At 48.5% G+C, this 12,885-nt stretch overlaps 1 protein-coding gene across 1 annotated transcript; it reads left to right on the top strand.

The window, feature by feature from the left end:
• The first annotated feature begins 1,611 nt into the window (after positions 1 to 1,611).
• Positions 1,612 to 10,214, top strand: bag5 (BCL2 associated athanogene 5). The gene is made up of 3 exons (XM_084308850.1): positions 1,612 to 1,672; positions 5,314 to 6,228; positions 9,382 to 10,214. Exons 1-3 carry the CDS (start codon positions 1,641 to 1,643, stop codon positions 9,923 to 9,925), a joined length of 1,491 nt encoding a protein of 496 aa, XP_084164976.1. The 5' UTR covers positions 1,612 to 1,640; the 3' UTR covers positions 9,926 to 10,214.
• Positions 10,215 to 12,885: the final 2,671 nt, after the last annotated feature.

The following is a 12,885-nucleotide window of genomic DNA, read 5'->3' as shown; positions in this document are numbered from 1 at the left end:
ATCGCACCGGCGTCAAGTGATGCACGGAAAGTGTTGGGCGATCAAAAACAAACACACCCTTTTGATAGTCGATTGAACTACTCGTTCATTGACAGCCAGGTCAACAAATATACACGACATACGACTCTTTCCTGGCATATAAACATGTCTCAAATGTTAAACGGAACGTTTGTGCTAATCTCTCGCTTGACGAGACTCGTTAACCGACCACCAATCACGCGGCATCCCCTGAAAACTCCGCGCTGGGTCACGTTCGTGCTACAATTATAAGTCAGTAGCCTACACGGCTAATGGTGGTTAGCTTGAGCCCGAGGTGCGCAGATCTCCCAACATACATTTCAGATGGCTGTGCGTTGGCTGTGCAGGTAAGAACGAAATTATGTACCTGGGTGATAAAGTAGTCTAAATATCATATAAGGGTAACGTGTGGAAAACATTCTAAATATCGGATCTGTGCCAGGAGGTGATGAATAGCGCTAGCTCACTAGCCTTTTTTAGACAATAGACCACTGCACTTCCGCGTTACATGGAGCTCGTGAGGGGGTGAAGGGAGCGCGTGAATGCGTGTTGATTAGAGCCGTGACCGTAGCTACAACTCTCTTCACGCGCTCCCTTCTCCCCTCTCACACACCCCATGAGCTCAAAATACCGGAAGTGTTGCGGTGGTCTACCGTCTATGGTGGTCGCGGAGAGATAAACGAAGATTCTGTCAGTACATTGTCCACGTTACTTTCCCCCGTTTGCCTGTAACACTAACAGTCGATGTGGCGGGGGGGGGTGTATAACCACCAGATACATGTCATATTGTGGTACAATAATACAGCTTGTTGTACACAGTAGTACAGTAGCATGACTCACTGGAACAAGTCCCCTCCAGTCCGCGGGAGGAGGAGGGGCGACACCGTCCGCAGTCATTCTGGTTCTACAGTCTGGGCGAGGAGAATATAAGAGAAGGAAGGGTCATCACGTCACTGTGTAGATTGATTGATTGAAAACTTTATTAACAGATTGCAGAATGGGTACAATACAGTACAGCTCAATACACACAATTGTTACGGGGATGCAGACCAGAGAAAGACTTTCGTCTTGTTTACATCAGGGTCCCCCATTTTCAATTCATCATATGACATACATGACATACAGATCTAGCTACATCTATACATTTATGACATACCAGATTTGCAAATACAGTACTGTTGTTTGATACAGTCCAGAAAAGAGAGTATATACATTTGACGTAAAAACTGTACATTGGGGGAGGTTGGGTGGGGGGGGCTAATTTTCAAAACAAATTACAGTCAAAGGTTATGAAATGAACAAGAATGTGATAAACTATGTAATAAAAACGGAGCTCAAAGCATACATTTGATCGTAGAAATCCGTTTTTTCCCCAATACCAAGATGGCGGCGGTCTCGTGACGTCAGAGTGTCAGAATGGGCCAGAAGTGACTGTGGATTCACTCGGTGCATCACAGTCACGAAAGGGGAGCTAGGACGCTGGTGTTCTGGCGCGATGACCCTTCCTTCTTTTATAGTTTCCTCGATCAGAACGCTGAACACACACACAGGATCGGGTCGAGACACGTCTCTATCGAACAACCCCGTCCGTTAGCCGATGGACACGGACATAATATTTAGAGATGTGCGCGCACGTATTTGGAATTTTGAAAAGGTGAGACATATCATGCGCATTTTCTGGGAAGGCGGTGAGACATCGCTAGGCGTTGTTTGTGTTTTATTATACTGTGTGTTTGCGGCAACCTAGCAACTGACACATTGTGATAATATACCGACGGCCGAGGGGGTGTGAGGCATGGGGGGGGGGGGCAGAGATAACGGTTGTTTTTGTGACCGTTTGTCGTTTGCATTATTTTCGGTGCTACTACTACTAAGTTGGCCTAATTTGATTTGATAAACGTTACTGTATACGATGACATAATGCGCAAATCTCTCCCTACGTGCCACACTGGTGATGTTCGCATGCCACTGGTGATGGGGGGGGGGGGGGAAGGTTCTAGAACGTTTTGGGAGTATGATGAGGGAGAGACCATCCAGGGATCATCCTGCCTGGTGGTGGTGGTCTGTGACTGACATTCCTATTCTGGCTCTGTCCCTTGCTTTGAGACTGTACACTAATTACCAGTAACACACTGTATCAGTTAACACATTGCATCACATGCACAAGGAATTTGACCCGATGTGTGTGTGTACTCATGCTTTTTGCATTACACGACTACACACATACCAAATGTATCGCACAATATAGTCGGGACAGGATCACACTTGGGTGTAGCAAAGGAGGATGAGGACGGGTACAAGGGAGTACTTCACAGTAAACATGTTAAACAAGGTTGTTTGTCAGATATGGATTGTTGACTGTCTAGTGCGGATCGTAGTTTCCTTTTTTTTGCCTCAGCAGTATTTAGGGTCCTAGTTGAGTCTGGCTGGAGCTTGTGGATCTCAGCCAGCTAATCCTATGCTGTTTTTATTTTTGTACACTCTGTCCAAGCATGCGTTACCCACCATGTCATGGAGATGCCCCCACCCCACCCCCTTGAATGAGTTTGAACATTGATACACAATACATAAACCTTAATAAACAATGTTGATACCATGAATAACAAACAAGTCTAACCTGTATTTACATGCAATATAATAACCACATCATGCTTTGAGGCACTTTGCTTATTAGACAGTTGTCTGATGCAAACACTGTTCTTACAGTCTGTTCTGTAGAAGAAGACGGCGGACGTCCTTTTCTTATGTTCAACCCTTTGTGTTCATGTTCACTTTCTCTTATTTGACGCATGTCTCTTTGGAGATATTGTTAAGAGTCAACCGTTTCTATTCCCTGAAGCCTAGAGAATTTGTCACAAGGAGTTTGTTTCTGCTCTCTGACAAGAATTTCAACATGTGCCTGGCGAGGATTCTGCTGAACACTGATTAAAAATGTTCTTAATTTGTATCCCATACAGAATCTGTCATATACCTTGGGCTCTAATCACATAAGGGGGACTGTCAAATCAGACAGCCCCAAATGTCCCCAAGGGGATCAATAATACAGTAGTCCATCTTATCTACTTGGGTACTGATCTCTAAAGGGTGGATCTGTCTCACTTGTAAACAATGTCAGGATACAGACACACGCCCACGGTCGCTCAGTGCATTCCTACATACCACACGGTCCTTTCAGGCTACCAGAGGATCGCCCACGCGTCGTGTGACCTCACAAGTCACAAACATAATAAACGTCGCGGCGGCGTAATAATAACGCACAGAAGCCGGGGTCAGAGGAGCCCAGCCGTCCAAGCTGTTAAATATTTTCAGAGCCCTCTCAATCGGGACAGTTAGTGGAGCTTGTTGCGTCTCATCGCTGCTCCTGCTCCGATGATGTTCATGTAAGTAGCGTTTGCTGCTGTTGTCGAAATGTTCAGTGCTGCTGGAAGACGCAGCTGTTCTGCCGTTTTGAGCGTTTGCCGTTAGTGGTTCTGTGTGATGTTCTCTGCATTTTTAGACAGTTATTAGTACTAGTACCGAAATCTCACTGGGCTGACCGTATATATGTTGATCCGATTCATTGCCATGTTGGATGTTTTTACTTACAACAACACGTAGGTTCACCTAATTCATTTAGTAGTAATGCTTTAAACCTAGGTGGTCGGTTTTACATTTTTGAATTTTTTTTACCAGTACATTTGTATCTAGTTTGACTGTAGTTATGTACAGCATGGAACGAGATCAGGCGAATTGGTTCAACAGATGAGTCTTAATTGCTGGTTTGGTCCATTTTCTGTCTGACTATGTGTGTCACACCTCGGCCAATAGGCTATGCGCCTTAGGCTGCCGGGACTAATCAACATAAACCACTTTACTAATGGCTTTCTATTCTAAACTTCAGCACTCGACTCGACCCACTGTTTTCTTCCTTCTCGTGACCTACGACCTATGACACAGTCAAGCGATGGTTAACCACTCTTGGTCCACGGACGGTAGCGTTCAAATGATTACTAGATTAGATTTGATTAAAATGTATTGTCATCGGGGCGGCTAAGTGGCGCAGTGGGCAAGGCACTAGTGCAGGAGATGCTGGGTTCGAGCCCAGCTCTCGGTATTGCTACCAGCTTGGCTGGTCGTTCATACTAACACAATTGGCAGTGTTAGGGGGTGGGAAAGCTGGCGGGGTGGGTCCTGGTCGTTGTAAACAGCGACTCCTACAGTTCGGTCGGGGCGCCTGCTCAGCGAGGAAAGGATCTAAGGGGGGTAGTGTGATCCTTCCACACGTTACACCCTCTCAGTGAGAGTCCGCGCTGCCAGGTGAAAAGAAGCGGTTGATTGGCTACACATGTGTCGGAGGAAGCATGTGATAGCCTGCCCTCCACTATCCCAGACCGACCGTAGGGGGTAGGTGCGCAGCGACCAGGAAGGGGATTGGGAATTGGCATAACAACTAACATTGGGATGGGAGAAAAACTGAGGAAAAAGGAGGGGGAAAAAGATCCAAAAAAAAATGTATTGTCATCATACAGCACATGTACAGTACAAAGAAAATAAGTTTGGTATCCAACCAGAGTGCAAATGTAACAGTAAAGTGCAATAGTAATATACAATGTATTGTACAGGTGATTAAACTGGGTATAAAATATTAAAATTAGTACTACTGGGTGGAGTGCTAATCGGATGTATACAGAGTTGTAGTATAATATGTACAGTGGTATAAAGACAGTATGGTCATAGTCATACTGTGTGGTATAAAAAACAGTATGGTCAGACTCAGTCATACTGGTCAGCAGCGTAACTAGTAAGGGATATGTACCGATATATTATCTACAGATATGTAAAAGGCTTATATGCAGGTATGTACAGACGGGTGTGGATATATATATATATACAGTAAGAATAGATATTATATACAGCATTATAGCTGTATGCTATCATACAGAGTTATATGCAGGTGTATAAGTAAATATAGGAGGAGTATATGCAGACAGATGTGTATATATGCTGTAAGTATGAATAATATATATATATGCAGTATATACAGCACTGTTGTACATGCTATCATACAGAGTTATATGGGTTATATATGCAGGTGTATAAGTAGGAGGATTATATGCAGACAGATTATAGTGGGGTGGGTAGTTAAGATTATTATGAATGAACAGAAAATATGCCAGTGACATTGTTCCATGTTCCACTCTGCCCTGAATCGTTCAGCAATGTCGTGACTTGTGTTGTGCTGCTCTGTGTGTGTGTCTGTCTCTGTGTGTGTGTCTCTGTCTCTCTGTGTGTGTGTGTGTGTGTGTCGCCCTCCAGCCTGTTTGGGAAGCCCTTTGATGGTGGGAAGAGGATGGACCACGGCGGCCCCCAGCAGCCGCAGCCGCCCCAGCATCATCCCGGCCAGCAGCCGCAGTGCTACCAGCAGCAGCAGCAGCACCCGGCCATGACGCGGCTGTACGAGGTGCAGCGCGAGGTGGCGTCCCTGGGGCCGCAGGTCTGCACCTTCAGCGGCCTGCAGGACGACCGCGACTACAAGCGTCTGGAGCGCGACCTGATGCGGCTGCTGACGGAGGTGGACCGCGTGGACTCCGAGGGCCGCGGGGACCTGCAGGCCACGCGCAACCGGGCGGCGCAGGAGGTGGAGGGCATGCTGCGCTACCTGGAGGAGAACGCCACGCACCCGTCCCGCCTGGCCATCGAGGAGCTGAGCCGGGACGCCCGGCGCCTGGTGGACGAGGGCGTGGTGGCGCCCCAGCGGGCGGGCGGCGGCGCGGCGGAGGAGATCCCCGACGAGCTGGTGGACGCGCTGCAGGAGGTCATCCTGAGGCTCACGCAGGTCAAGACCGGCGGGCGGGTGCCGCTGCGCAAGGCGCGCTACCGGGCGCTCACCCGCCTGTGCGCCGTGCAGGACGTGATCGAGGGGCGCACGCGCGAGCAGACGCTCTCCCTGCCGCTGTCGGGCGACACTCACGAGGCGGTGCACCGCATCAACCAGATCATGGCGCAGGTGGGCGGCGCGCGCTGCCAGCTGGTGGCGCTGCTGATGGGGCTGAGCGGGCGGGACAGCTGCGCCCACCTGTCCCGCGTCCTCACGGAGCTGCTGGTGGAGCTGGACGCCCTGGACGTGTCGAGCGACGCGGCCATCAGGAACTACCGCAAGCAGGTGGTGGAGGAGCTCAACGGGCTGCTGAAGCACCTGGACCTGGAGGGGGAGGGGGACGACACGCGCAGGTAGGAACCCAGTGCACCTACACGTCCTTAAAGCAGGAACCCAGTGCACCTACACGTCCTTAAAGCAGGAACCCAGTGCACCTACACGTCCTTAAAGCAGGAAGCCAGTGCACCTACACGTCCTTAAAGTAGGAACCCAGTGCACCTACACGTCCTTAAAGCAGGAACCCAGTGCACCTACACGTCCTTAAAGCAGGAAGCCAGTGCACCTACACGTCCTTAAAGCAGGAACCCAGTGCACCTACACGTCCTTAAAGCAGGAACCCAGTGCACCTACACGTCCTTAAAGCAGGAAGCCAGTGCACCTACACGTCCTTAAAGCAGGAACCCAGTGCACCTACACGTCCTTAAAGCAGGAACCCAGTGCACCTACACGTCCTTAAAGCAGGAACCCAGTGCACCGACACGTCCTTAAAGCAGGAACCCAGTGCTCCTACACGTCCTTAAAGCAGGAACCCAGTGCACCTACACGTCCTTAAAGCAGGAACCCAGTGCACCTACACGTCCTTAAAGCAGGAACCCAGTGCACCTACACGTCCTTAAAGCAGGAACCCAGTGCACCTACACGTCCTTAAAGCAGGAACCCAGTGCACCTACACGTCCTTAAAGTAGGAACCCAGTGCACCTACACGTCCTTAAAGCAGGAACCCAGTGCTCCTACACGTCCTTAAAGCAGGAACCCAGTGCACCTACACGTCCTTAAAGCAGGAACCCAGTGCACCTACACGTCCTTAAAGCAGGAACCCAGTGCACCTACACGTCCTTAAAGTAGGAACCCAGTGCACCTACACGTCCTTAAAGCAGGAACCCAGTGCACCTACACGTCCTTAAAGCAGGAACCCAGTGCACCTACACGTCCTTAAAGCAGGAACCCAGTGCACCTACACGTCCTTAAAGTAGGAACTTGGAGGGGGACGACACACGCAGGTAGGAACCCAGCAGAATGTTCAGTTCTGTAGTGAGGTCGTCAACACGCCCACTTTAAATACACGATGCACACGGTAGTCTCCAGTTCCTAACGCCCACCCTGATGTCACTACTGTAGTGCCTTTAAATACACGATGCACATGGTGGTCTCCAGTTCCTAACGCCCAACTTGATGTCACTACTGTAGTGCCTTTAAATACACGATGCACACGGTAGTCTCCAGGTCCTAACGCCCACCCTGATGTCACTACTGTAGTGCCTTTAAATACACGATGCACATGGTGGTCTCCAGGTCCTAACGCCCAACTTGATGTCACTACTGTAGTGCCTTTAAATACACGATGCACACAGTACTGTCTCCAGGTCCTAACGCCCACCTTGATGTCACTACTGTAGTGCCTTTAAATACACGATGCACACGGTAGTCTCCAGGTCCTAACGCCCACCTTGATGTCACTACTGTAGTGCCTTTAAATACACGATGCACATGGTGGTCTCCAGTTCCTAACGCCCAACTTGATGTCACTACTGTAGCGCCTTTTCAATTGCAAACGCTTCAAGGACCGAACTCACTCTGGTTCTTCTTAACCAGCTACATATAACGCTAATGGCGGCTGTTTCCATTCCAAATCGCTGGCGGCACCGTTCATGTTCCTACGCTAAAAGATGCGTCAGGATAACTGGAGACTACTTTGATAATAATAATAATAATAATAATAATAATAATAATAATAATAATAATAATAATAATTTCTTAGATTTACATAGCGCCTTTCATGAGACCCAAGGCGCTAAGGGGAACGAGATCAGAGGAACAATGAACAGACGATGCAGTTGTGTGACAGTGCGTTCATCAGGGGTGGGAATCGACCAATGGGACACGGGTCTCACCCTCCTGAAGGTCCCGCCTCCTGACGAGCAGCAGTGATGAGTGGAAAGGGACGTTTCTCTGTACGACTCACACCGACTCCTGTGCTGCCATCCTCACCTTCAACCCCCAGGAACCCACAGACGGGGCCGCGGGTGAAATGTCCCGTTGTGTATTTATTTAACGTTCGCATGTCTGGTGAACTAGCCAACTAGAGAGACATTAACGTTTTGAAAATGAATTGAACATGTGCCCGCATTAAAAAAAAGTGTGTTTTGTTGGAAGTAGCAGGCTTTACTATATACAGCCTAATCAAAACATGACCTAGTGCGGTGGTGTTTGTTGAAGGCATTCTCTAAATTAAGTATCGTGGTTCTCCAGAGACGTCCTGGCCTACAAATCGCATTATGACCGTGTTTAGTTGGTACATATCACTGCAGAAATCACACCGCAATCATTCTAATGTGTTTTCCAATGAAAAAGAAATTTGAATAATGATAAAAAAAAATTATAAAATATATTTCGGCCTACGCTATACTAGTTGGCTATACTATACTAGTAGGTTATAAAAGGATTAGACCCTACATTGTCGTGGCTGGCTACCGGCAATGATGATCGGGTCTGACTGAGGATTCTAGTATTCTTGCAGAGCTGCGTCACAGTAGGTAGAGAGGGAGAGAGAGAGAGAAAGAAAGAAAGAAAGAGAGAAAGAGAGGACTCTTGGAAAAGATAGAAGTCCAAATCATTGTGCCTTTATTTTCTACCCTTCCTTTTAACCTTTCTATCTAAAAAGAATAGAATAGACTTTATTGTCATTATACACAAGATTAGGGACTCAAACTTGTGCACGTAATAAAAAAGAAAAGAAACATAATATATCACAATACTATACAGAATATATAAAGCAATCCTCCCCGGTCCAGGAGTAGATGGAGCCGAGCGGTCTAATAATATTTAATGCACAAGGAGGAGGAAAAAGGACTGAATGTGGGCGTGCCGTGGCGCACATATTATCGCCACAAAATAATTTTACATGCCAGTGTGGTCGTAAGACTCGTAACCTACAGTCGTGAATGAGAGTATAATATTGTGTTGGCGATGGAAAGTAACTGAGTGATTGTGTGTGTTTCTAAGACTAAACGGGTTTAAAAATTCCTTTATTCCGTTTTCAGTTAAATGGCGCCAGATAAATGGCCGGCAATTATTGAATAATTGATATTATTTGGTCGTAATATTATCGATAATCGATATTTGGTCATACTATAGATATGTGGTGTATGTGTTTGTGGGTGTAGGGCCCAGGACAACTGTCCCAGCTGATGGGACAACAAAGTGACTCTTGCCTCTTGCCTCTCCAGGTACGACCTGGCGCAGCACGACTCCATCCGGGAGATCGAGGCGGTGCGCGGCCACGTCTTCCACCTGCGCGGCGAGGTCCTCCGTCACTGCGGCGGGGGCGGCGAGCTCTGCTTCCGGCCCAAGGCGGAGCTCCAGAGCCTCCTGACGCACCTGGACCAGGTGAACATCGCCCGCAACCCCTGCATCCGCGAGGCGCGCCGCCGCGCCGTCCTGGAGGTGCAGGCCGTCGTCACCTTCCTGGACCTCCGCGAGGCGCTGGGCCGCCGGCAGCCGGGCCCCCACGAGCCCCCAGCGCACCGGGCCGTGTGGCTGGTGCTGGGCAGCCTGTCGGACCTGCAGGCCCAGGCGCTGAGCTTCGACGGCCGGCGGGCCGACAAGAGCTACGCGCTGCTGGAGGAGCTGCTGACCAAGCAGCTGCTGGCGCTGGACGCCGTGGACCCGCAGGGCGACGAGGGCACCAAGGCGGCCCGCAAGCAGGCGGTCAAGTTCGCCCAGAACATCCTGGGGTACCTGGACATGAAGACCGACGAGTGGGAGTACTGACGGACCCTCTCCCAGGACCCGGCCCCCCGGTCGGGGAACATGAGAGAAATAAATAAAAAACACTGGATGGGACATCAGCGGATGAATGGGACGAGCCTGAGGTTTCTTTTTGTACATAAACTCGATGCTGTTATCACTCTGTATCGGGGTGGCATCTGTAAATATTTGACCTCCGAGTTCCCCCAGAATGCACTGCAGCGGCGCTTTTCTTTGTGTGTGTCTCTCTTTTGTTGTCGTGGCGGTCACTCGCTCTGCAGAGGAGGCGACGAAGAAAGGACTCCTTTTTGTGAAATACACTTTGGAAGAAAAGAAACATGTTCTTGCTTTTTGAAGGTTTACAGAAAATCTTCTTTGGGAGGGGGGGGGGTCTACTCTGTGTGTGAGTTGTCGTCTGTCGCCGTCGTGGTGGTGTGTGTGTGTGTCTGCCAAAGCGCTAATGCCTGTTTGAGTGGTGCTGACGCTCGGGGCGCTCTGTTTGATATCCAATACGATACCAGAGTAATCACTCAGCAGCGGCGTCTCCCATCTCGCTCGATCACCTTCGAGCGTCGGCCACGATGTGTGTGTTTTTAAATACCCCCAGGCCCCATTACTGACAAAAACGGTGGATTATTAGCGTAAGGTCATAGGTCACCCTCTCGTGTTCCTACGTGAACCCGTTTATCCTCTCAGCGGTCAACACTCAGCGGTCCCCCAACGAGCAGCTGCCACTGGCGACCGGCCAAATCACAAAATGAGAAAAAAAACACGGCAAGCGGCTTCTTTTTTTTTTTTTTTTTTTTTTTTTTTTTTTTAAACTGCTTTTCCCAGCGTCCTGTGACAACGAGCCGTCCGCTATTGACGCGGGACTCTAATCTGCGTCTGGATGTTATCTTCCTGGCAGCGGACGCGCTAGATAAAGTGGGGAAAGCACACAGTAGTACGCTATGTTCCTCCCGTGTATACACAAAGTACCCATGCTGCTTTTTGAGTTGCCAGTCTGTAATGTGTATATATATATATATAGTTCTAAGGGTCATTGTGTGTTTGCTTGCTAGGCTATATCCATTCAGGGTTGAATTGAGAGAGGAAAGAGGGAGAGAGAGAGAGAGTGGCTGAAAGGTCGACGTTGCTGCTGCTGCTGCTTCAGGTTTTGTTCCTGTCTGTTGTTTTCTTTCTATTGTCAGAAGTGTGGGGGGGGGGCCGCGGGGGCCAGAGGCAGGGCTCACCGGTCCCACGCGTTAAAGGCTAAAACACATCGTCCTGACAGTCGGGGGCAGAACCAGTCGCGGAGCTACGCTGGCTAGCGGCGACGCTGATCCGGTCTGACAGAGAGAATCCTCGCAGAGCTGCAGCGCAGGAGGTAGAGAGAGAGGTAGAGAGAGAGAGAGAGGACTCTTGGAAAAGATAGAAGTCCAAATCGTTGTGCCTTTATTTTCTACCCTTCCTTTGAACCTTTCTATCGGAATAAAAAGCAACCCTCGGTCCAGGAGTAGATGGGAGCGATCTTAGTCTAATAGTATTTAATGCACAAGGAGGAGGAAAATGCACTGAATGTGGGCGTGGTCGCACATATTATCGCCATGACAATATTTCACACGCCGGTATAGTCGTAATTATTGACTATTATTATTGATTATTATCTCAAGCCCCGCCCTCTTTTCTCAATCCTCCAATCACAGCTGCCGCCTACGAGGCAGAGAAGGAGTGACCGATGTACGATTTTAATGCACAAAAACGAGGAGGAGGGGGGGGGGGGGAACCCACCGAATGTGTGCATACGGCCGAGCCTTTGCTACTAGAAGATTTGCACTAATTGTCCGAATCGAGCTCTTTTGAAAACACAACCTCTCATCACTTATATCCTCTACTAACCTTTTGGCAGTTAAACTCAAAACACTTAAAGGGGAATGCCACCCGTTTAACACTTTGGATGCCACGCCCGAGATATCTCGGGTTTACGCCCCGACCGTTGAATGCCACGCCTGAGTATTCTCGTTTAAAAAAAAATATAAAATTTATTAGCGATCTGAAATCATATTGCATCACGCGAGCCTACCGTTGGAGATCCAGGGACCGCCGGCGCTCAGATCTGAAAAAAGCGCCCCCTATCGTCTCCCAGATGGTAAATCACCCTTTTGGAATGGACTCAATGAAAGTGAATGGGAGAACGGATTTCTGACTCCACATTTTACTTCTCACTGATGCAGCCGGGGTTACCAGAGTTCATTCTGGAGCCTCTGAGCCACGGCGAATATGGGTTATACTGTACACACGATGGATCAATACAATTATCGATTTTTTCGAATGGCGATCGGAAATTGGAATAAACCATTTGGATACCATCTGACCTCAGGTAAGGAATCTATGTTATCAGTGTTAGGATAATCAGACTAGTTTTCACAGAGATATAAGCGTTTATGTGATATGTGATATGGCTGTTTTGACTGTAAAAGCCATGAGGAAATAAGAGCAGCGATTATCAGCGCGCGGCACGAGCGTGCGTGCGCACACATATACTATCGATCATCTAGCGTTTATTTGAAAACAATTCATAAATAGGCCGGCAAATGACAACGTTCTGGAATATTCCAGTAAAAGGCGATTATCATAGGCATGGGTTGTTTTTTCCGCGAAAACGGGTGATTTTCAAAATGCTATCAAACGGAAATGAAGCGATAAAAAAAGCGATAAAAGCCAATGTTGACTGGAAAATTATTCTTTGATAAGCGACGGGCAGATTAGACACATAGCCATAATTTAAAACATAGATTAGGCGATATTAACGTTAACATTGGAGTGGATGGTGGCATGCAAGGGGGTAAAAGGAAAACACGGCGTGGCAGTGAAAGTGTTAAGGTGCTCACTAAATGGTGGCAACGGGAAGAACATGATGGCGGGTGGCATTCTCTTTTTAACCGAAAAGAAAAGTAGATTCCCGGAACACTCGACCCCTGGCACAGCCTAAGCCGGCAGTAGGA

The sequence above is a fragment of the Notolepis coatsorum genome (assembly GCF_963971535.1).
Source record: "Notolepis coatsorum genome assembly, chromosome: 2".
NCBI classification, from domain to species: domain Eukaryota; kingdom Metazoa; phylum Chordata; class Actinopteri; order Aulopiformes; family Paralepididae; genus Notolepis; species Notolepis coatsorum.
Note: the sequence above shows the minus strand (reverse complement) of the source record. Positions and strands in the feature narration are given on the sequence as shown.

Bases quoted from the DNA above. Each gene is read 5' to 3' on its own strand.
- bag5 (XM_084308850.1), top strand. From the start codon at position 1,641: ATGTGCGCGCACGTATTTGGAATTTTGAAAAG. The intron at 1,673-5,313 runs GTGAGACATATC...GTCGCCCTCCAG, and splicing joins GTATTTGGAATTTTGAAAAG to CCTGTTTGGGAAGCCCTTTG. The intron at 6,229-9,381 runs GTAGGAACCCAG...TTGCCTCTCCAG, and splicing joins GAGGGGGACGACACGCGCAG to GTACGACCTGGCGCAGCACG.